The following is a 24,826-nucleotide window of genomic DNA, read 5'->3' as shown; positions in this document are numbered from 1 at the left end:
TAACTTTGCTACTGTGAGTAGTCCTCCCAAAGAGAGTAAAAGGAAAGAGGACCCAAAGTACACTGGTAGCCTGTGGATAAAAACATGTTAAATGGATTTTTGAAGGAGAGAAGAGACGTTTTGTGAACACAGACGAGTGAATGGTAAACACTGAAGTTCAGTTAAAATAATGCATATTTATTGTATCTGGACAATTGTGCAGCAGTGATGGGACTGAATCACCTATTCATATGCCATTTCATTTTCTGCTGTTATTGTCTCATTTGTAATACAGTCTAACATCTTATTAGCACATTGAGCAGGTATCTCTAGTAAGCGCTGCCTGGTAATGCACAGATCTTTTCTAAAGTACTACACCTAGTTCATCAGTATCTCTGCTGAGTAGAAATAGTTTAGATAATTCTTTCCAAGACGTGTTACCTTGCACTTGTGTACACTGAAGATCTCTTGATCTTTGGCATATTCGTTTATTTTTTAAAAGTTAAAATTTACTAAGTTCCTAAATAAAAATATCTCCATCCACTGTCACAATACTGAATGATCAAATAAGACTAAGCTAAAGCACAAGACAGATATTAAAAGAAAATCCCTGACAGAATCACCTCCACTTTATGGTTCATTTCAGACTAGCGTGGAACCACACGAAGCTTATATGGATGTGGATGCAATATAGACCCTAAAATATAATTCAGATTGACTTCCTTCACTCCCTCTGGAAGCTGGAATGTGAACGCCCGCAGCAGGTTGACAAAAAAGATGAAGAGCTCAATTCTTGCCATCTGTTCCCCCAAACACATCCGAATCCCTACAGAAGGAACAAGAGAAGGGAATTGCTCCTACAAGTGATTGCGCAGTGTGAGTCAGAGAAAAGTGAATTTCCAAACAAAATTCTACTGAGTCTTTTGGTGAGAAGTTGCCTCAGGGGGACATAATCTATGTCAGGGTCCCCAACGCGGTGCCCGCGGGCGCATCTAAATACACCCGCTTCCTGGCCAGTGGTCGAGCATCTGCTGAATTTCTGAGGCATTTCAGCGGCGACGCCTCTTGATGACGCCGCTTGCCACCGACAAGCAACGTCATCGAGAGGTGTCATCGCCAAAATACCGCAGAAATTTGGTGGCATTTCCGCGGATGCTCGACCGCCGCCATGGTCCTTCGTCTGGCTCCTGCCAGACGAAAAGGTTGGGGACCACTGATCTATGTACTTTTCTTTAGCTGAGAGCTGCTAGACATATATCAGGCCCTGGGTATGTCTATGCTACGAGCCAGGGATGTAATTTATAGGGAGGTCGCAGAGACATGCCCATGCTTGCTCACTAAAAATAAAGCGTGGCTTCCACAGTGGGACCAGCAAGAAGGGCTAGGTGCCCCATGTATATAGCTAGCATCTCAGATGCTTGCGTACTCGGAGCAGCTAGCGCCACCCATCACTGGTGCTGCCTCATCTACACTCTCTTTGTAGTGTGCTAGCTCGCTCAGAGCTAGTGCTGATATATCGGCCTAAGATGGAAATTGCATCCCCAGCTCTTAAGTATAGGCATAGCCTGTCACCATGGTATATTTACAGTGATGAAGTCGCACCGTCAGTCTCTTGCCTTTCCTGTCCCCCGTTCTGTGCCAATTACAAAACACTTCAGTTTAAGAGTTAAGTTCTGAGGAACCTTGTATCCACTAGACTCTTTTCACTTTGGAAAAAAATCATGGGGTAACGTTTTGAGGAAGTGCATAGGAAGATAACTCTACAACTCCAGTTACTGTCAATGTTTTATCCTGGCGATGTACCTTCAGAATGTACCTCGACATACCCACTTCTGTCTTTCTATGATGTAATCTGTGTAAATCAAAAAAGAAAACTTGCCATGCCCAATTTTTAAGCAGTTATCTCGATTGTCTTTCTGCAGTTGTGTGAGTGCCTGTTTGCATACATGATTGCCGGATCTGCACAGTTTGTTCGATGTGACTACTGTATATATTTCCCAGGATAGTATTTGCCTTTATTGCCACAGCATGATATGATAAATTCATAGTTAATCTGTCACCTACACTGAACCCTCAATCATTTTTCACATTGCTGCTGACCAATTAACATTCTGTCTGGGTGACCGGTTGCTCTGTCAGTATTTTTATTTATTTTTACAATTAAATCTCAAGTTACTGTGACCTGATTGCTGCTCTGTACTGCTTTTGTTTCCAATGTGATTGCCAGATCAATCTGACGTGCATACTTGCAGGGCTAATTCCTCAGTACCTTTTGTCTGTTTCTTTGTCTAATCCAGGGGTAGGCAACCTATGGCGTGTGCCGAAGGTGGCACGTGAGCTGATTTTCAGTGGCACTCACACTGCTTGGGTCCTGGCTATTGCATAACTTGAATTCTGCATAAATTGGAAGCGTATATCTGACAATTATGCGCCAAAAAAAAACCAACAACAAAAACCTATTTCTAGATTGCGGAACTTTTTCCGTAAATGCGGATTTGCGTAAGTTGGGTTTGCATCTCCTGGGGGGCGTCTGTATGCATCTTCAATGTGATTATGTGTAGGTGTGAAGTGCTGGACAGACGCATAACTTTTTTGTGTCTATTACATTAGAACCCCTGACCTAAATCCCTGCTGTTTATTAGTAAGATAATTTTGCCTGAGTCATTCATAATCCATTTTATTTTAACTTTAGGAACCTATACTTTCCTTAGCTCTCAAAGTGAGATATACAGACTAGCCAGATTTAGATGCCAATGACATACCTGCTGAGAAAGGTAAGAATGCTTCATTGTTTACAAAGTTGCCATCTGAATCGAGAAAGTGACTCGGGTTAAACTTCCATGGGGTCTCCCAGTGTTCAGAATCATATACAGCAGAGTGTAAGTTTGGCAATACAATTGTTCCCTGAAAAAGAAGCAAAACTTAATTGTCTTCTTTTTGTGAATTAGTCTTCATTAGCTACGCAGAGAAAACAGGAGCAGGTCCTCAGCATGTGTAAACCAGTGTGGCTTCATTGACATCAACAGGGCTATGCCCTTTTACAGCAGCAGTGTGGCTCAGAGATTGTCTAGCCTCATTTCTCTGTTTATCAGCGTGGTTCTCCAGGGTCACATCTGATAGTACTGTACTCAAATGTTCTCTTGCAAATTGACAAGATCTTATGTGACCTCTCCTCTTCCTGCCCTCTCTTTCCTTTTATCACACTCTCTCCTTTTCCTCTGTTACTGACACAGAGGTTTCTCATCTGCCCTCCTTTAATCCGTCTAGCTGCCCCAGCAGCCCGATCCCACCCTACCTCCATATCTCCCTTCACCCCATTCACCCTCTTCCTTGCTCTCTCTTAATCACCCACTCCTCTCGATAATTGCATGCTTTTCTCTTCCCTATCATGAAAAAAATCTAACCTTGACCCCACTTTCCTCTCCTATTACAGTCTCCTTGTCCCACTCCCCTCCACCTCCACATTTATAGACTATGCCTTCTGTAACCACTGCTTTGAGTTCCTCTCCATCCAGTTCTACATCTGAGGCAGCTTTTCTGACATTTCTTCATGGATGTCCAGCTGGAACCTTCAATTCAACATGGTCAAAACTGAGTTTTGGCCTTCTCTTTTCTCCATTTACTCCATTACTGTGGATAACGCCACCACCCTCCAAATCACTGCAAGACCATAATTTGGATGTTATCATCAATTTGGCCTTCTCTCCAAACCCACAAATGTAGGCTGCAGCCAAGACTTGCTCCTGCCACCAATATAATATTTCAGAGATTTGGCCTTGTCGGTGTCTAGACTGTCATATAATCTCATCATTTTATGCCACGAGCCCTATAATCTCTTCCTCCCTGGCCTCAGTGCCAGCTACATTGTCCCTCTCAAGTGTATTCAGAATTCTGCTACTCGGATTGTCACTCTAACCACATCAGCCGTCTCTTTCCATTTCTTTGCTGGGTCCCTCTACCCTATCACATCAGATACTAGCTCCTTGTCTTTGCATTTCTGGCCCTTCACCAGTTAGGGTGGGGCTCTCTGTAAGATCTACTGGCATATTGAACTGTTGGCACCTGCCTTCGCTTTGCCGGTGATGGCTGCCTTAATCATGATCTCCCTCAAACGCCTCTGTGCTTTTTCCTACGATCGTCTCATATGTGTGGGGGAAAATTCTCAATCAAATTCATAAAGCACGCTACCCTTTCCCCCCACCGTTAAAACTTACTCTATGCTGTGATGCCCAGACTACTTCTGCAAATCTATGTTCATTTTTCTACTCCCAGCCTATTTGCCTGTTCTGTCTTGTGTCATAGAATATCAGGCTTGGAAGGGACCTCAGGAGCTTATCTAGTCCAACCCCCTGCTCAAAGCAGGACCAATCCCCAGATTTTTACCCCAGTTCCCCAAATGGCCCCCTTAAGGATTGAACTCACAACCCTAGGTTTAGCAGGCCAGTGCTCAACCACTGAGCTATCCCTTCCCCCTTCAGTCATGTGTAGACTCAAAATGTTCTGGGGCAAGGGCTGTCGTCTTTGCTATTTTTCTGAAGTTCTTACCACAGTAGTGCCCCAATCCTTGATTAGGATTGCTAGGCATGAGTGTAACTTGAATACTTAGGCCTGGTCTGCGCCACACAATTAGGTGGATGAAAGGCACTTTACATTGACCTACTGATGTCAGTGTACACACCACACTCACTGATGTAATGCCCTACTATACTGACATAACTGCACCCCACGAGAGGTATCAGGCTTATGTTGGTGTAGTTAGGATGCCACAGTGGCTGTTGACTGTCTTGTTAATTTTATAGCTCCATGCTGGAGCGGTGAAATTGACAAGAAAGCTGGACAGCTAGAGCCCAGCTGCCCCCTGCTCCCAGCTGCGCTGCTGCCTGGAGGCTTCCTGCTCAGGGAGCCCAGAAGCCCAGGCAGCTGCCCCCTGCTTCCAGCTGTGAGCGGTGAGGCAAGAAGCCTGGGCGGCTGGCCTCCACAACCAGCTGGGAGTGGGGAGCCCAGGGTCTGGGGCAGCTGGGCTCCCAGTGGGGAGCTGCAGGGAGCTGAGAGTCCTGGCTCTCAGCCCCCCTGTACTGCCCCTGTTCAGTCAGTGGAAGTGCTTCTAGTGAGGACGCATGCCACCAGCAGAAGGAGGGTAATGTGGACATCGGCCATTGCAGTAATTACGGCTGTAAATCTGTACTGTAGACTGTACAAGTGCTTGTAAGTTGACTGAAGCTAGGTTGACGTACGTCTGTAGAGTAGACATGCCCTTAGTAATAATGATGCAAAAGAAGCAGGGGTTAGTAAGATGGAGAATACCACTATACCTTTTCAATGGGAAACCCCAGCACTGTTATATCCTTCAGGCACTGTCGAGGAGGCCCAACAGAAGTAATGTTGCTGTAGCGCAAGATTTCATAAATCACAGCATTTGTGTAAGGCAGTTTCTTCCGGTCCTCATAGCAGATTAGTTGGGAAGGTTCCAGGACAGTCTCTACTTCCTTCTGGACTTTCTCTGCAAAGAAATACTTGCTTTTATTTATAACCGATGAATATTTTTCGTCCCTTTTTCTGATTTTCTTTTCAATATGCCCATCTCTTTACAAAGCTGTGTTAACTTGCTATGTATCCCTTGACTGGACATATACAATCCAGGGTTTTATAAAATATGTTGCCATGAGATGCTTTGGAGTGTGGTTTGATCCCTGCATTGGTTTGAAGTTGATCTTTAGAGAGAAGGCGCGTGTCCCCAGAGCTCAAGGTAATTTCTCAAATGGTACTTCTCTTTCAAATTCATCTTTACAGAAGTGCCTGCGTATTCCCATCTAGATGAAATGAGGCACATTGACATATTCCTATTATATTCACCATATCTTTTGACAGGAAAGTTATAAATATGTGCCAGATTAGGTAAATTTTTAGGTTCTGTTCATTGTTTCTACTTTGGCAATGAGAAAGTATTAGAGAGAATATGCTTGTTTTACCTGTGAAATTGCTGCTTTAGCCTGCTTTCTCCCCTTGCTATTGTCTTAGTGTGAAGGGGGAGACCATAGCCTATACAAGCATCTGCTGGTGTTGCATTTCAGGCAGCTGGTGGGGCGACAGCACATTTCCATTTCCTTTCATGATATTTCATAGATTAAATTCTCCTTTCTGAACTGTTGTTAGATATTAATAGCTGACCACTGTTGTTTATTGCAGGCAAGTCACTTTATTTTACAGCACACTGTTAATCTGAGCTAATATTTGTTTAGTAACAATGTGCAGACTTTCATGTGTGTCCCTTTGATGCGCATTCACCCACCTTGGATATCTGGGTATTGCAGCATATAGAGGAGTGCCCAGCACAGGGTGATAGTTGTGCTTTCTGTCCCTCCCAGCAAAAGATCAACCACAGTCTGAACCATGTTATCTTCATTAAAGGTGGATGTGGGGTCATCTTTGGTCTGAAGGTAACAATCACAAGATTTGAAAGCAGAAGGTTCTACAGCAGTACTGTTGACTATGTAGTAATTAACATATTTTTCACAGGTTGGCTGGCCCTTCTAAAGAGATGTAGGTCTTAGCCCATCTGTGACAGCTAATTTGCCTTCCCCTGGTGGAGAGACTGAATCAAGCCATGTCACAGGCAGGTGAGTGACTAAATCAAACCTCTGTGGGGGTAGAAAAACGGAGGCTTGTGGGTGGCCAAATGGATGGGGGCTACAGAATGAAGCTTCAGGGAGAGTATTTCTCTCCTGTAGTGGTTCCTGGGGAAGGGATTTGGGGCTAGGTAGAAAGACCCATCTGGAAGTTTTTGTTTTCCTTTAGGGGAGAGACCAAGAAGGAGGCCAGGCCTTGTGTCTTCTCCAGTGGCTTAGAGAACAGAGGAAGAGACAATACCACAGCAAAGAGGGGCTCTGCCCAGCTTGAGGCTGAGTGGAAACGCTTTTGTGTTTGTTTTGGAACTTTATGTTAAAATCAGCCCAAAGAAGTGCTGTTATTGGACTTGTGAAAGCCTCTTTTGAGTTTGAGGAACCAAGAGTGGAAACTGAGGCTGGGTATTGCAGCACCACCCCTAGCCAAAAGGGGGCTCATGGGAGGCAGCCAACTCTGTTACATTGTTGCTTGATGAAAACTTCTCATGAAATGTCCAACAAATGGGGAAAATACCAAAAACACTTCTGAAGTCCCAAATTACAGGAAGATTTGAAATAGTAATCTATAAAATAGTTGAAGCGTTGCTAAATGAAGTCTCTTTGCGGTGGACAGTGAGGCCAGGCTAAAGAGAAGCTAGTGTTATACAGAGTACGAGTGCTTACTTTTGCTATCTGAGCCAGGTAGAAGTCAATGAGATCCTGTGGGTCGTCATCTTTCCATCTCTTCTGATGACCTCGGATCTCATTCTTAACTAAATTGTGCATAAAATCATTGTACGCAAACACTGTCTGGTGAGGTCCTGGGATATAATGCATAAGCCATGGGAAAGCATCATACACCTATGGGTAAAACATAGGGGAGATGATGTGAGTTCTTTGATATAAGCAAGTGAACCTGAGGGAGTTTAAAGTGTCATGAAAACTTAAATAAAAGCATGAAGAGACGGAGGGTTTATATTTCTAATAGGAATATGAAATCTTTAACCTCTGCTTTAAGTCGTCACTTCTGATCTGGATTAGACTGATGTTTTGTTCTGTATATTTTTATACTGTGCTTATTCATGGTAGTATCTGAGTGCTCTCCAGTTCATTAAACAACGTGTCTGCACACCTATCATGTAGTTTGTTCTCTCATTCTCTCCCCAGAGGGAGAAGCATGTGCACTGGAGTGTCTTATTTCAGAAGGGTGTTTCTTTTATATATGTAAATATACTTGTTGCTCTCTGTTTAGGAAGAGAAGGCCAGGTTGAAGAAATGCACCTTGCATTAGGTGCGGAAAGTAGTTAGGTCTGTCATGGTCCTTAGTGCCTGGTGGAATTCAATCCACAGTCTCAGGTTGTGACAAACTGGGACTGTTCTTAATGTTTTCTCTGAATACTGTAGGGGCGCCTCAGTTTCCCTTATGCATTTCTTAAGTCTCTAGGCGGTGGGATAAGGGGGTGTAATTGTTGCAGAGCAAAGGGCCAGTGTACAGAAATGGCTGACACTCTGTCTCCTGGCAACAAATGGCCTGGACCCTTTCCTCCTGCAAGGTGATAGCTAAAGGTGTTGGAGAACAAAGGAATCAGGTGACCTCCTGACCCAGGAAAGGGACAAAGCCTAGAGGAGGAGGGACTGGAGGGTGAGGCAGTTTGGGGCTGGCTGGGGATGTGAGTGAGGGGCAGACTTGGTTGTCTGACTCACTGCCCCCCAAAATGGACCCGGTTGAGGGGTCCTCTTCTCTGTACCTACAAGCTCTGTTTTAGACCATGTTCCTGTCATCTAATAAACCTCTGTTTTACTGGCTGGCTGAGAGTCACGGGGTGCAGGACCCTCTGGCTTCCCCAGGACCCCACCTGGGCGGACTCGCTGTGGGAAGCGCACAGAGGGGCAGAGGATGCTGAATGCTCCAAGGTCAGACCCAGGAAGGTGAAGCCATGTGAGTTTCGTGCCCTGGAGACAGTCTGCTCACAGAGACTTCACCAGAGTCCTGGCTGGCTTTATGAGGGAGCAGTTCCAGAGCATTGCCCGGGGACTCCGTGACACAGATCACCCCCAGATGGTGAGTATTCCCTTGTGCCAGAGGGGCACATTTGCTGACCACAGTCTTTGTCGTGGAGCTTTGGACTGTTTTTTAAGTTACATCTACACTGCAATAAAACACCCTTGGCTCATCACTATCAGCTAATTCAGGCTCACGGGGCTCAGACTGCGGGGCTGTAAAATTGCAGTGCAGATATTGGGGCTCGAGCTGGAGCCTGGGCTCTGGGTCCCTCCCCCATTGCAGGGTCTTAGAGCCTGGGCTTCAGACCAAACACCTATACTGCAATATTATAGCCCTGCAGTCTGAGCCCCACAGGCCTGACTCAGCTGACAGGCCAGCTTTGGCTGTTTTACTGCCGTGTAAACAGACCCATAGAGAGCAAGAACGTGTTGACCAGAAGCTGCAGAGAGGAGACATCTGCTCAGTGACTTATATGTAATGAGCTGGTGGTGTACTCCTAGCTAGTCTAGTTACTAGGGAGAAGGTGCAGTGCCTATACTATAAAATCATGCTGACAATTGTTACCCTGTTTAACCTCCTCACTAAAGAGACTGAGGACTGAGTGGGTATCAAGGCTGAAGTAGATGTGTTCCCTCTAAAACAGAGATGAGTTGCACTGTTAGGAAGTCATTTGTGGGAAGCTTTCTTTTACATTGCTTATGCAGAGTTTTGTCTGTGGATAGAGGATTTTGGTCTCTAGGGCTGTAAACAGAGCAACTTCTGCAGAGTTCACTTACATTTATGCTTTAATTTCTGAAGCACCCCTACTTGAAGGCTTCAGGGTACCCCAAAATACTATCAATGAATGCTAGAATGCCAGAAAGGCAACATAGCCCAATAAACAGATAAACTTCTGAGATATTTAAAATAGGGCTGTCAAACGATTAAATAAATTAATCGCGCGATTAATCACACTGTTAAACTATAATAGAATATCTTTTATTTAAATATTTTGGATATTTTCTACATTTTCAAATGTATTGATTTCAATTACAACACAGAATACAGAGTGTACAGTAGTCACTTTATATTTATTTTTGATCACAAGTATTTGCACTATAAAAAAACAAAAGAAATAGTATTTTTCAATTTGCCTAATACAAGTACTGTAGTGCAATCTCTTTATCATGAATGGTGAACTTGAAAAGGTAGAATTATGTACAAAACCCCTGCATTTAAAATTTTACATTGTTTTATTTTTGGAGCCTGCAAGTCCACTGAGTCCTACTTCTTGTTCAGCCAGTCACTCAGACAAACAGGTTTTTCATTTGCAGGAGATATAATGCTGCCTGCTTCTTGTTTACAATGTCACCTGAAAGTGAGACTAGACATTCACATGGCACTGTTGTAGCCGGTATCACAAGATATTTACGTGCCAGATGCGCTAAGGATGTCTTGTCATGCTTCAACCACCATTCCAGGGGACATGCGTCCATGCTGATGACGGGTTCTGCTCAATAACAATCCAAGGCAATGCGGACTGACATATGTTCATGTTTATTATCTGAGCCTTAGTCTACACTACAAGTTTAGGCCGAATTTAGCAGTGTTAGATCAATTTAACTCTGCACCCGTCCATATGACAAAGCCATTTTTGTTAACTTAAAGGGCTCTTAAAATTGATTTCTGTACTCCTCCCTGACGAGGGGATTAGTGCTGAAATAGTCGTTGCCGGGTCGAATTTGGGGTAGTGTGGACACAGTTCGATGGTATTGGCCTCCAGGAGCTATCCCACAGTGCTCCATTGTGACTGCTCTGGACAGCACTCTCAACTCAGATTCACTGGCCAGATAGCCTGGAAAAGCCCCAAGAACTTTTGAATTTCATTTCCTGTTTGGCCAGTGTAACACGCTGATCAGCACAGGTGACCATGCAGAGCTCATCAGCAGAGGTGACCATGGAGTCCCAGAATTGCAAAAGAGCTCCAGCATGGACCGAATGGGAGGTACTGGATCTGATTACTGTATGGATAGATGAATCCATGCTATCTGAACTCCATTCCAAAAGACAAAATGCCAAAATATTTGAAAGAAATCTCCAAGGGCATGAAGGACAGAGGCTATAACAGGAATCCGCAGCAGTGCCGCGTGAAACTTAAGGAGCTCAGGCAAGCCTACCAAAGAGGCAAATGGCCGTTCCAGGTCAGAGCCCCAGACATGCCGCTTCTATGATGAGCTGCATGCAATTCTAGGGGTGACCCCACCCCTATTTGTGGACTCCTGCAAGGTGGGAGTCTCACGCAACAGGGATGAGGATTTTGGGGATGAGGAGGAAGATGAAGAGTAGGAGGTTTAGCGCACAGCAGGCAAGCAGAGAAACCATTCTCTCCAACAGCCAGGAACTGTATATCACCCTGGAAACAATACCCTTGCAAGGTGGGCCCCTGGACCTGGACACCACTGGTGAGTGTACCTTTGTAAATATAATACATGGTTTAAAAGCAAGCCTGTTTCAATGATTAATTTACCCTGAAGACTTGGGATGCATTTGTGGCCAGTACAGCTAGTGCAATGCAGTCAAGCAACATCCATTCTTTATCTCTCTGTTATCCTCAGGAGAGTGATATCATTCATGGTCACTTGATTGAAATAGGGGAATTTTATTAAGGGGACATTCAGAGGCGGCCATTCCTGCTGGGCTGTGTGCATGTGGCTGAATAGAAATCATCCCCGCTGTTAGCCACGTGGAGGGGAGAGGGGTGAAGTGATCATCCCAGAGAACTGGGTATGGGGGGGGGTGTTAATTGGGTTTGTTTTGCACGTTAACCCAAAAACTGCAGCCCCTCCTTTTAAATGGCCAACCCAACGGGTGCTTTGTATGGGAAATGAGGACGCTGCTGTTTGAAACCATTTCCACGTGTTATGAAGGTTAGAGAAGCCAAAAGACTGTGGCTTGCCATGGCTGCCTGCTAGCCAAATTCTGTTGCCCGGCCCTGCGTGTGTGATCTTTCACACCAAACCAGCCGGCCCTCAATAGAAGAGGCAAAATGCGACCTTGTACCGAAGGCACATGTGCTATGTAATGTTAACAGCTTGGTTCACCGTGAAAGAGTCTACCCATTGTTCTCTTAAAAAAATGTCTTTGTAAATACTACTCTCTTTTTTTTTTTCCCTCTCACAGCTGCAAATGTTTCAACACTCCCCCTATCATCTCTGTCCCAGAGGCTAGCACAGATGAGAAGGCAGAAAAAACGCACCTGCGATGAAATGTTCTCTGAGCTCATGCAGTCCTCCCGCACTGAAAGAGCTCAGCAAAATGCATGGAGGCAGACACTGTCAGAGTTCAGGAAAACACAAAATGAACACGAGGACAGGAGGGACGCGTGAGAGGACAGGTGGCAGGAGCAAGAGGCGAGGTAGCGGCAGCGTGATGAGAGGAGGCAGGATGCAATGCTGAGGCTACTGGAGGATCAAACTGATATGCTCCGGCGTATGGCTGAGCTGCAGGAAAGGCAGCAGGAGCAGAGACTGCCGCTGCAGCCCCTGTGTAACCAACCGCCCTCCTTGCCAAGTTCCATAGCCTCCTCACCCAGACGCCCAAGAACGTGGACGGGGTGGGGGCTCCGCGTACCCAACCACTCCACCCCAGAGGACTATCAAAGCAATAGAAGGCTGGCATTCAATAAGTTTTTAAGTGCAGTATGGCCTTGTCCTTCCCTCCTCCCCTCCTATCCAATCCCACCCAGTGCTTCCTTTCTCCCCCACCCTTCTTGGGCAACCTTGGCAGTTATCCCTCTCTTTGTGTGATGAATTAATAAAGAATGCATTAATTTGAAACAACAATGACTTTATTGCCTCTGCAAGTGGTGATTGAAGGTGGGAGGTCTTGGCTGACTTACAGGGAAGTAGAATGAACCAAGGCGGCAGGTTTTCATCAAGGAGAAACAAACAGAACTTTCACAACGTAATTTTGCTAGTCATGAAACTGGTTTTCAAAGCTTCTCTGATGTGCAGCACGCCCTGTTGTGCTCTTCTAACTGCCCTGGTGTCTGGCTGTATGTAATCAGGGGCCAGGCGAATTGCCTCAACCTCCCACCCCACCATAAACATCTCCGCCTTATTCTCACAGATATTGTGGAGCACACAGCAAGCAGTAATAAGAATAGGAATATTGGTTTCACTGCGGTTTAAGCAAGTCAGTAAACTGCCCCAGTGCGCTTTTAAACGTCCAAATGCACATTCTACTGCCACTCTGCACTTGCTCAGCCTATAGTTGAACAGTTCCTGACTTTGGTCCAGGGTGCCTGTGTATGGCTTCATGAGCCATGGCATTAAGAGGTAGGCTGGGTCCCCAAGGATAACTATAGGCATTTCAACATTCCCAACGGTTATTTTCTGGTCTGGAAAGTAAGTCTCTTGCTGCAGCTGTTCAGACAGACCAGAGTTCCTGAAGATACAAGCATCATGTACCTTTCCCAGCCATCCCACGTTGATGTTGGTGAAACGTCCCTTGTGATTCACCAGTGCTTGCAGCACCATGGAAAAGTACCCTTTTCGGTTTATGTACTGGCTGCCAAGGTGGTCCGGTCCCAAGATAGGGATATGTGTTCCATCTATTGCCCCATCATAATTAGGGAATCCCATTGCAACAAAGCCATTCACTATGACCTGCACATTTCCCAGCGTCACTACCCTTGATAGCAGCAGCTCAGTGATTGCGTTGGCTACTTGGATCACAGCAGCCTCCACTGTAGATTTGCCCACTCCAGATTGATTCCTGACTGACATTACAAGCTTCCAGAAGGCTATCGCCACTCGCTTGTTAACTGTGAGGACTGCTCTCATCTTGGTATTCTTGCACTTCAGGGCAGGGGAAAGCAAATCACAAAATTCCACGAAAGTGGCCTTATGCATATGAAAGTTTCACAGCCACTGGTAATCAACCCAGACCCACAACACTAAGTGGTCCCAGCAGTCTGTGCTTGTTTCCTGGGCCCAGAATAGGCGGTCCATGGCATAAGCCTGCCCCATTGCCACTAGGATGTCCAAATTGCCATGGCCCATACTTTGAAAGAAGTCTGTGTCCATGTCCTCACCACTCTCGTCACTGCGCTGCCATCGCCTCCTCACCTGCTTTTGCAGGTTCTGGTTCTGCACATACTGCAGGGTAATGCATGAGGTGTTTACAATGCTCATAACTGCAGCAGTGATCTGAGTGGGCTCCATGCTTACCGTGGTATGGCATCTGCAGGAGAGCAGAGTGGCAGCAGAAGCAGTGGTTGGAAGACAAGTTTTACAGACCTACTGCACCATCTGCTGCCAGGACACAACAGCGGCGGTGTCTATTTGCTGAGCTGAGCGGGCTGCATGCTTGCTGTGGTATGGCAAGACAAGAGCAGGAGAGCAGAGTTGCAGCGGAAGCGGCAGATGACGGTCATATAGAGAACCTGCGAGACCGCCACGAGAGCAGAATGGTAGCGGAAGTGGTGGTTGGAAGACCAGGTTTGCCGACCTATTGCACTGTCTGTGGCCAGAACAGGAGAGCAGAGTGGCAGCAGAAGTGGTCGTTCGATGACGACGGTTAGCAGTCCTACTGCACCGTCTGCTGAAAGCAGTATGGTGCCTACACGGAAAAAAGGCGCAAAATGATTGTCTGCCATTGATTTCATGGAGGGATGGGCAACTGATGATGTACCCAAAACCATCCGTGACAATGTTTTTGCCCCATCAGGCACTGGGAGCTCAATCCAGAATTCCAGTGGGTGGTGGAGACTGCAGAAACTGTGGGATAGCTACCCACAGTGCAATGCTCCGAAAGTCGATGCTAGCCTCAGTACTGTGGATGCACTCTGACTTAATGTGCTTAGTGGGGACACACACAATTGACTGTATAAAATTGCTTCCTAAAAAAATCGACTTCTATAAATTCGACCTCATTTTGTAGTGTAGACATACCCTGAGTCAGATGCCACCAGCAGAAGGTTGATTTTCTTTTTTGGTGGTTTGGGTTCTGTAGTTTCCACATCAGAATGTTGCTCTTAAGACTTCTGAAAGCATGCTGCACACCTTGTGCCTCTCAGATTTTGGAAGGCACTTCAGATTCTTAAACCTTGGATCGAGTGCTGAAATCTCACATTGGTACCTTCTTTGCGTTTTCTGAAATCTGCAGTGAAAGTGTTCTTAAAATGAGCAGCGTGTGCTGGGTCATCATTCGAGACTGCTATATGATCAAATTTATGGCAGAATCCGGGTAAATACCATTCTTCCCCAATTTGTTCAGTCACACATTTAATTAACACACTTTTTTTTAATGAGCATCATCAGCATGGAAGCATGTCCTCTGGAATGGGGGCCGAAGCATGAAGGGGAATATGAATGTTTAGCATATCTGGCATGTAAATACCTTGCAATGTCAGTTACAAAAGTGCCATGTGAACACCTGTTCTCACTTTCTGGTGACACTGTAAATAAGATGGCAGCATTATCTCCTGTAAATGTAAACAAACTTGTTTGTCTTAGTGATTGGCTGAACAAGAAGTAGGACTGAGTGGACTTGTAGGCTCTGAAGTTTTACATTGTTTTGTTTCTGAGTGCAGTTATGGAACAAAAAAAATCTACATTTGTAAACTGCACTTCTATGATAGAGATTGTACTACAGTACTTGTATGAGGAATTGAAAAATACTATTTTTATCATTTTTACAATGCAAATATTGTAATAAAAATATATACACCTTGATTTCAGTTACCACCCAAAATACAATATTTATGAAAATGTAAAAAAAAAAAATCCAAAATATTTAATAAATTTCAATTGGTATTCTATTGTTTAACAGTGTGATTAAAACTGCGATTAATCATGATTAATTTTTTGAGTTAATCTCGTGAGTTAACTACAATTAATCAACAGCCCTAGTTAAAAAATATGTTTTGGTCATGATGAAATTCTATGGCTTGTGTCCATATAAGAGGTCTGGCTAGATGATTTGATGGTTCCTTCTCGCCTTAAAGGGAGAAGAAAAAGCACCATCCATACAGAATATACATGCAGATTAGTTGAAACATAAATTCTGAGAGAGAGAGACTGCAATGTAGAACATACATTTAGGATTTGTAGATCAGATCTTGAGCGAGACTGATCAGAAATCTGCTCAAAATGACAGGGCTTCAAAGTTTTGGATTTTATTAACAGTACTTTTATGTCTCGGTTTCCAAGAACGAAATCAGCATTCCAAAAGCGAGTGTTTGTTAGGTTTAGTGTTAGCATTTAGAAATCTGGTTCAAGACCCACACATTTATGTAAACATTTCTTGATTTTGAAACACATTAAATGATTTGAAAATCTGCCAAAAGAAGTAATGATTTGTACTAATAACTTAAGTCTTGGGTGACATGATTTACTGATGGTGTCCTATAAATAAGACATGAAATTTACGAAGTGTGTATTTATTGCTTCATAAGCAAAAATCCTGCATAACACTTTTTGAAATTATGTCCTGTGGTAGATGTCCATCTCTCTGTACTATGTAGATACAGTAACCATTAACCCCTCTGGTTTTCCTGGTGAAGCACAGATAAACTTTATAGTGATAAGAACCGGAATAACGGAAAGCTCACCCTGCCCCAGTTAGTGGACTGGAAGTAGATCACAAAATAGATGGCTTTGATGAGCCCGTTGAAGGAATCATCTTCACTGGAGAAGCGATGGCCAAAAACCACAACGCAAATCACATTTGCGACAGCATGGACAATGTGGGTATGGGGGTCGAAGGGTTTCCCTGCAAATACAGCAGATGTTAGTTAGAACCACTGAATGGACTGTGGTGAGGAGTGTTAACAAGGACCATGAAGGAATCTGTACACTAGTACTAACAGTTGTACAACGTAAAGGACATTGAACTACTTTTAGATAAGTGAGACGTTTTAGAAAGGAGTGAATTCTGTTTAGTTTACATTAAATAGAGGAACTAGAACCTAGAGAGGACTCCCTTTTTCTAAAAGAACTGAAGGTATTTGTGAAGAGATTCTTGAAATTTATTTTTTTTTAGTCCTTCTCCTTAACTATGGAACGATGAATATAATATGTTTAGAGGAAAGAAACCTTGCATCTATGTTTCCGTGTTTGGTCTGTGGCCTGTTTTGTGTGGAATTACTGCATTTTTGCTTCCACTGTGCCGTGCATTGAAATAAGAGCATAGGTGCTCAAGTTTCTAGGCAGAAATTTTAATATTTCCTTTCTACTGCCGAAGTCCTAGTTTCTTCCAAAGTTTGAAATGACCCATCACTTCAGGAGCTCAGTTGCCGTTTAAAACTTAAGTTAATTTTTTTCAGAGAGTATTGTGGCAAATTGCCAGTACTGTTATGCTGGGTCTCACGCTTTCTCTTCTTTGGGGAAGGTTTCAGGGCGCCATTGCTTGCCTCTGAACTGGTATTTTAATTACCCCACTAGTGTCCTTGAGGAGGGGAGTGGAGAGGGAGGGACCTTGGCCCGCCCTCTTCTCCAGGTCCCAGCCCAGGGGCCCTGAGGTTTGTGGTGAACCTTTTGAACTAGCGGTTCCTTCCTCTGGGCTACTTCCCTCTCCTGCCCTTCAGCTTGGGAAGGGGCTTCTTGCCTTCCTTCTACACAAGCCAGGTGCCCCTTACCTAGGGTTTTTTTGGATTTCTCAGCCCACCACAGCACTCCTCCAAACTTTCCTTTTGTCTCTCTTCAAAACTGTTCTCTGCTCCAACTCCTTCAAACTGCTTTCTGCTCCAATCAAACCGTCCTGTTCCAATTCCCACACTGTCTGGCTGAAGCAGGGGGTTTTTATCACATGACTGGCTTCAGGTGCTCTACTTAATCTATAACAAACCTTCCTCCACTTGCAGGGAATAAGGCTCCCCGCTAACACTCTGTGACGATGCAGTTCTGGCGGGACCCAACTGAGAGTGCCAATTCAGGACCAATTGCTTAAACAGGGTAGTCACAGCCCAAGGCTGGGGTTTTTCCACCTCTAAGGCAAACCAAACCAGCCAGACAAAAATGACTTCAGTTTCACCCCACTGGCTAACCACAAGTCACACAAGCAATTTCCTTAGACACTCCAGTCTCCCAGTATCACCACCAGTGCCACTCGTCCTGGGGATAAATGGTTATGAAAACCAACACCCCAGTAAAGGAAAAAGGTTCTCTCGATCCCAAAGGACCAAGCCCTAGACCCAGGTCAATATACACATTAGATCTTACCCACAAATCACGCTGTTGCCAATCCTTTAGAATCAAAAATCTGAAGGTTTATTCATAAAGGGAAAAAGGTAGAGATGAGAGCTAGAATTGGTTAAATGGAATCAATTACATACAGTGATGGCAAAGTTCTTAGTTCAGGCTTGTAGCAGTGATGGAGTAAACTGCAGGTTCAAATCAAGTCTCCGGAGAACATCCCCAGCTGGGATGGGTCATTCAGTCCTTTGTGCAGAGCTTCTGTTTGTAGCAAAGTCCCTCCAGAGGTAAGAAGCAGGATTGAAGACAAGATGGAGATGAGGCATCAGCCTTTTATAGGCACTTCTAGGTGTAAGAACACTTCTTTGTTCTTACACCAAAATGGAGTTTGGAGTCACATGGGCAAGTCCTTGCATACTTTGCTGAGTCACAAGGCGTATCTGCGTCCTCTCAATGGGTCGATCGTGTAGCTGATGGTCCTTAATGGGCCATCAAGCAGGCTAAGCAAAGCTAACACCAACTTGTCTGGAGTGTTTGGCAGAACTGCAGCACCAATTTGAAATACAGACAGTATAGAGCCAATACTTATACCTTCAACTACAAAATGATACAGATATACAGACAGCATAATCATAACCAGTAACTCATAACTTGGTCTTAGACACCTTATACGACCCCCTTTACATAGGATTTGGTGCCACTACAGGACCTTGATTGCAAACCATGTTCTATATGGTCCCAGTTTATATCAATAACGTCACACACTCTCCTGCTGCCCTCTGGCCATGCTGTATCACAGTATAAAGACAAACATGGTTCAGCTCAAGGCTTTCCTCTGGGTCAAAAGTACATTTGTCAATGAAAAAGATTGTTACATCGTTCCTCTTGTAGAGCCTGATCCAGCTCCCATTAAAGGAGATGGAAAAACTGATTGATTACAGGTTTCAGAGTAGTAGCCGTGTTAGTCTGTATCAGCAAAAAGAATGAGGAGTCCTTGTGGTACCTTAGAGACTAACAAATTTATTTGAGCATAAGCTTTCGTGGGCTAAAACCCACTTCATCGGATGCATGCAGTGGAAGATATAGTGGGAGTTGGACTGGGGCCTTTGCGGAATATTTCCAAGTATTCACATTTCCAAAGCTATTATTAAAAGGTAAGGTATATTATTCATTTCATATACACCTGGCTTCAATCTAAATTGATATTACATTCTACAAAACTGCATTGCAATAATGTTGTTTAGGTGACAAAGGGAAGTGCTCAAAAGTTAGCAAATGCTAGATTAAAGATTGCCTGGGCAGTGTTAATTTCACTGTCATGTGCATCCAGATGGAATAAAGGTCCTCTGTGTGTGTGTGTGTGTATGTATGAATGATCAGGTAATTAAAGGCTCTCATAATGAATTTTCACGAAAGGGAAAAATTCAGGTTCCAACAGTAATCTTAATTCTGGCATTTCCTATCTTTCAAGTGCTTGACTTTGCAACCTAAATGACTATGATTTTAATATGATTTTCAATGTGTAATTCCCGGGGGGCGCTTCTAAAGGAAAAAGGGAAAATGCAAGCTATATTATGTGCATTAATAACCGTCCCACCCGCTCCTCCCATACATCATCAGGGTTTGTAACCTGAACCTGCAGCATTGCAGCGGAGACTGCTGCCTCTTGAGCGACAGGACTATTTAGGCATTCCCTGTACAGCATGGGGTGCTGCTTCTTTGGTGGTGTAGACCTGACTTTTTAGAATATTTATGTTCAGTTATTATTCTCTTGGCATTCTGCCACAATGTTACTGAACAACACAAGTGAGGGAAGGGAGATGGTGATTTTCAGCTGTTTATATTTCATCCAGGCCTGCATGAAATTTCATGGAAAAAGGGAAAGGCATGTTTCTAGCCTGAGGGTCCACTCCTGGCCGAATTTCAAAGGTCTGCAAGCAATGGAATTATAAAGCCTCTCGCAAAAAGTCACAAGAATTTTGTGTAATGGAAAGTGTTGGGTAATTTTAAAGATAGGGATTGTTCCAGCTCCCCATGTTATCAATAGGACAGTGATACGAATGAGAAATATTGTTTTCTGTGTATTTAATTTAAAGAAAATGCTAAATGTCAATCTGTACACTCAAACCTGAGCACTGCTCCTAAAGTGCTTCATTCACTTAGACAATTAAGAACCCATAACAGTCCCCACCAGCACGAGGCATCATCTTTATATCATTCAAGAACAGATGTGCTCTTAGGCTGTGGGAGTGATAACACTGGTCTACAATTTTTGAGAAGTCGTCTGCTTCAGAGATAAAATGTGATATTTATTATGTATTTTGATGTGCTGAATTCAAATATGACAATTAAAACAACTGATTGGCTACTGTTTCTAAGATATTTAAGTTTTTACATTTTATGTCTATGTATATTGTGTAGATAGTAGAGTTTTAATCATAAATTGTAAACCTAGGTCTTTTCATGTGTTTATGATTGCTTTACACGATAATATTTCACCTGTCCTGTTTATGTAACACTTTAAAAATCAGCAAAAGGGTTATATAAATAAAATTTATTATGAAACAAAAGGCAAAAAACTATTATGTACATAGTTTAGTCCTATTCAGTGTCTACTTGGCGCTTCTTGGCTTGTCTCTTGTATTCATTAAATGGAGCATTTCTTGTCACTGTCCAGCAGTAGTCTGTAAGCATTGATGGGCTCCATTTGCCCTGATAGCCTGCCAGGAGATTCCACTGCTGGAGTCTGGAGCCCAACAGCTCTGCCTTACTCTTGGATAGTTCCAAATCCCTGACAAGGTCATTCAGTTCACCTTGTGTTATGAGGTGTGGTTCAGAGGAGGAGGATGGGAGAAAATGTGGGTCCTGTGACATTGATGGTTCAGGACCAGAAGTTTCATCCTCTTCCTCTTCCTCGTCTGACTCAAGTGAGAATGATTCTGGAGCATCAGGAACCGGCAGTCCTTCTCCGTGGGGTACTGGGCTTATAGCTGATGGAATGTTTGGATAATGCACAGTCCACTTTTTCTTCTTTGATACACCTTACCCAACTGGAGGGACCATGCAGAAGTAACAATTGCTGGTATGATCTGTTGGCTCTCTCCAAATCATTGGCACTGCAAAAGGCATAGATTTCCTTTTCCTGTTCAACCACTGGTGAAGATTTGTTGCACAAGTGTTGCAGCATATGTGTGGGGCCCACCTCTTGTCCTGATCTCCAATTTTGCAGCCAAAATAAAGGTGATAGGCTTTCTTAACCATAGTGGTTATACTGCGCTTTTGTGATGCAAAAGTCACTTCACCACAAACATAGCAGAAGTTATCTGCACTGTTCACACAAGTACGAGGCATCTCTGCTCACTTTGGCTAAACAGAAATATGTCCCTTTGCAAAATCAAACACTGACAAATAAGAGAGCAGGACACTGTATGATTTCTAGAGCTGATATAGGGCAATTTGTTCAGCAGAGTGATGTAAGCTTCGTTATGATTGCATCATCCATGGCTTCTAGGAATAACATGATGCAATTAATATCATGTATGACACAATACCAGCTTCAGATTGCATCATTCATTGTTTTGCCTAAAAAGCAAGTACTGTCCAAACCCAGTCATAGATTTATTCATAGATCCAGTCAAAGATGTATTTTAGTCATTTCTGGTTTAAATTGAGATCCTTTCCCTTTATAACTCACTTATCCTCTGCCATTCCCAAGTCAAGGGTCGTATATACTGACCCAATAGCAAATCTTGAAAACTAGAGCCAATCAACAATTTTTAAGCATTATTTTCATTCTCAGTGACCCAGAATTAGTAAAGTTGGGCTACATTTATTTCAGAAGCATTTTGGCTGTAGAGCAGTGTAACAAGTTGGTCTTGTATATAGAGAACAGCTTTAAATTTCAATCTTTCAAAAATTTACCTTTCTGACTTGCAAAGACCTCCACCAGGTGTCTGGTCTCCTCCTGTATTAGGTGCTCCAGGCTTTTCTTACCCAGTCCCAGGCTCTTTAGAAATGTCATGCTTAAGCGTTTCTGCTGCTTCCAAGTGTGACCGCTTGTCAGGAAAATACCTGAGGACAATAGAAACACCATTATGCTTTTGCTAGGATAGGAAGGACATCCTTTTATATAAATCTGGGTCACAGAATATCAGGGTTGGAAGGGACCTCATTAGGTCATCTAGTCCAACCCCCTGCTCAAAGCAGGACCAATCCCCAGACAGATTTTTACCTCAGTTCCCTAAATGGGCCCCTCAAGGATTGAACTCACAACCCTGGGTTTAGCAGGCCAATGCTCAAACCACTGAGCTATCCCTCTTCAAAAGACAAGTTTAAATTAAGATGCATTTTTCTAGTAAGAGGAAACAATGACATACTTTACAGATTTTGAGCTGTGATCTGTTACTTGGGTTTCTATCACCATTAGTATAACTATATATCTTTTTATAGTCACATCCCTGGAAACTCCATGATGGCAGCTTTTGGAGAAGATAGAATAACTCATCTATTGGTGTGTCAGATGTGCTTAATTCTATAGGCAAACCTTTGAATACATGTCAGTTGTGGGGGGGTTTGTATGTGAAGACAGCCTCTTTAAAATTAAGCCAAATTAAGGCCAACTTGGTAGGCAAATTTTTCTCCGAATCCTATGGAAAGAAAAGAAGCAGAGCCAGTGATGTGTTATGTGAGTAAGAATTACAAGATTTGCCTTTTTTGGTCTGTTTTTCTCTTTCTTAATATTGCAGTTCTGAATGAAGCCTTGCTATCCAACTGTATAAGTACCCCATGGTAAGACAGTATCGGGGAAGAATTCTCTGCCTTAGAATGCCACCTTTATATTTCAATATTATTCCTTGCAAAAGAGTACTATCTTTTACCTTTTTCTCCCATCAAATCCCTAAAGAAGGGGGTGAGAGGCCGTCCAGAAGTCTCTTCTGAATGGGAGATAAGGCAATCTTTTACTGCTTTGTATCCATTCAGTACAATCACAGGTGTCTGTCCCATCCACACTGTGTAAATGTTGCCATAGATGTTGGTTAACTGGAGAGTTGATAACCATAAGTCAGAAAAATTGATAGCAACCAGCAGATCTGTTAAAAGGCTTCTTTCGGATGTTTTCTATAACTTGGACTAAACCCATTTGTCTCTGACTGAATTGGATTAGAGTTTACAACAGAATTTAGCCTCCTGATGTAACACACTTTGGGTATGGAATGCCAGTCCTACTCCATTTTATGCAACATGGATATTAAGTATTAGAACATCATTCAACAAGAAGGAAAACGCTGCAAAAGGAGAACCAAAGAGCTTCTACTAAAATATTACATCAGCTCAAAGTTAAAGTGAATGAACAGACACTTGTTAATTTTTCTTTTTTTTTGTATTTGTTTTTTCCTTTTTGTTTTCATTTATTGCAAATTATTGTGTGTGTTTGCTTCTCTTGATGTCAATGTAGGCAGAGAACTATTTTTGCACATTGTTCCTTTTCTTACTGCTTCCCTGTGATTTTTCTTACCTTCCTTCTCATTGCCTTTTCTCAGGTCAGACTTGTATTTTCTCCTGAAACTGGCTTGACTTGAATTTCTTACTGTTGTAATTATTTAAACTGTTTCTCAAGAGAATCGCACTTCAGCAGAACAGGAATACAGTTTTTCCTGCTCCATCTTAAAACCAATTGTCTGGGTTATTGCAAAATTTTGTTTTAGGGTGTACAGTTGGCTATGGCATGGAGATCAAAGTTCTCACAGCCTGGAGACATTACACTGATATCTGTGCTGTTAAAGTTAGATTTGGGACTTACAGTTTGTCAGACCACTCTATTTTATTAGCACAGCGCTCTGCTAATAACATCCAGATAATGTGAGCACCATGCAAGACACAAACTATCTTATTTATACAGATAAAAGAGCGGGAATTAGACAAAAGGACAAAGAAAGCAAAACAGTAAAATTCACCTGGGGTACAGCATGCATATTCTACTTCCTTACTAACTCTTATTGATCTAAGGCTAATACTTCACCAATTGCCCTTAAATGGTGCAATTGTTTTATGTTAATGTCTGTATTCCTGACACCTGGATTGCAGCATTCCAACAATTTTGCTTAAAGGTACAGACAGCATTTTTTAAATCCTTTCTATTTTCACAATATAATTCATTCTACTTTCACAGTGCCAATATATCATAGTGCCTTCTGCAAGAAAAGTCCTGCCATGGATGCCTTATAGAATGAGATACCCACAATATATATAGCAGAGAGTGAGTCCCAACCGTCAGCAGAATATAATGAGTTGCTTTTTAGAAGAAGGCTGAATCTTCTGTATCTATTACCTAGTGCCACTCGCAGTCAGGAAGAAATACCAGAGAAGCGACAACCTGTTCTGCCTCTGGCAAAACAGCATATCTAAATTGTCTCAGAACCACTTTGGAAACAATAGGGCTTGATCCAAAATCCAGTGAAGGCAATGGAAAGACTCCCATTGAGATCAATGCGTTTTGGATCAGGCTTTCACTGCTTCACGCTGAGCTTGTGATGATAAAGTCTGTACATTATAAATATACGTATTTGGACAGTCTTAGAGCGAGAACAGCAAAAGGAAAGAATAAATATAGCAATTGAAAGTGATTATTCTTTTTTCCCAGCAATGCAGTTCCCCACGTCTCTTGTGTTTAGTAATGATTAAGTCAGGCTGAGGAATACCCTGTAAATGATTAGGTAACTCCTGTGCAATACCAATTTTAAATCCACTCGAATCATTCTAAGCCTCTCTACTTCAGTCAAGTCCAGAATTCTACTAAAATAAATACCTTCAGAAGATCTTCTCGCTGAAGTTTAAAGTCCAGCAGCCATAAGTTGCCAATAATGGGCAGGGGAGTTGGTCCAGGAGGAAGCCGTCTACGTGTCCATTGCAACTTCAGAAACTGCACAATCAGGAGAAACACAATCAGAGCGACTGAAACCTCAGTTATCCCCAACATCTCACCGTGCTGTGTTATCAATTTCCTTTCTGCCTGGGCACTATCTCTCTGAAAATTGTTTTGGAGCTGCATAGACTGAGCTCACTTT

The 24,826-nt window shown here is 43.2% G+C and overlaps 1 protein-coding gene across 1 annotated transcript; it reads right to left on the bottom strand.

Annotated features, from left to right (window-relative positions):
• Window positions 1-249: 249 nt before the first annotated feature.
• On the bottom strand, window positions 250-24,826 carry LOC115658046 (cytochrome P450 2J5-like). The gene is made up of 9 exons (XM_030576507.1): window positions 24,568-24,826; window positions 22,640-22,802; window positions 21,684-21,833; window positions 16,181-16,341; window positions 7,266-7,442; window positions 6,269-6,410; window positions 5,292-5,479; window positions 2,742-2,883; window positions 250-805 (listed from the first exon to the last, which is right to left on the bottom strand). The coding sequence occupies exons 1-9, from the start codon at window positions 24,808-24,810 to the stop codon at window positions 627-629; spliced, it is 1,545 nt and encodes a 514-aa protein (XP_030432367.1). The 5' UTR covers window positions 24,811-24,826; the 3' UTR covers window positions 250-626.

Source organism: Gopherus evgoodei, chromosome 9, assembly GCF_007399415.2.
Source record: "Gopherus evgoodei ecotype Sinaloan lineage chromosome 9, rGopEvg1_v1.p, whole genome shotgun sequence".
Classification (NCBI taxonomy): domain Eukaryota; kingdom Metazoa; phylum Chordata; order Testudines; family Testudinidae; genus Gopherus; species Gopherus evgoodei.
Note: the sequence above shows the minus strand (reverse complement) of the source record. Positions and strands in the feature narration are given on the sequence as shown.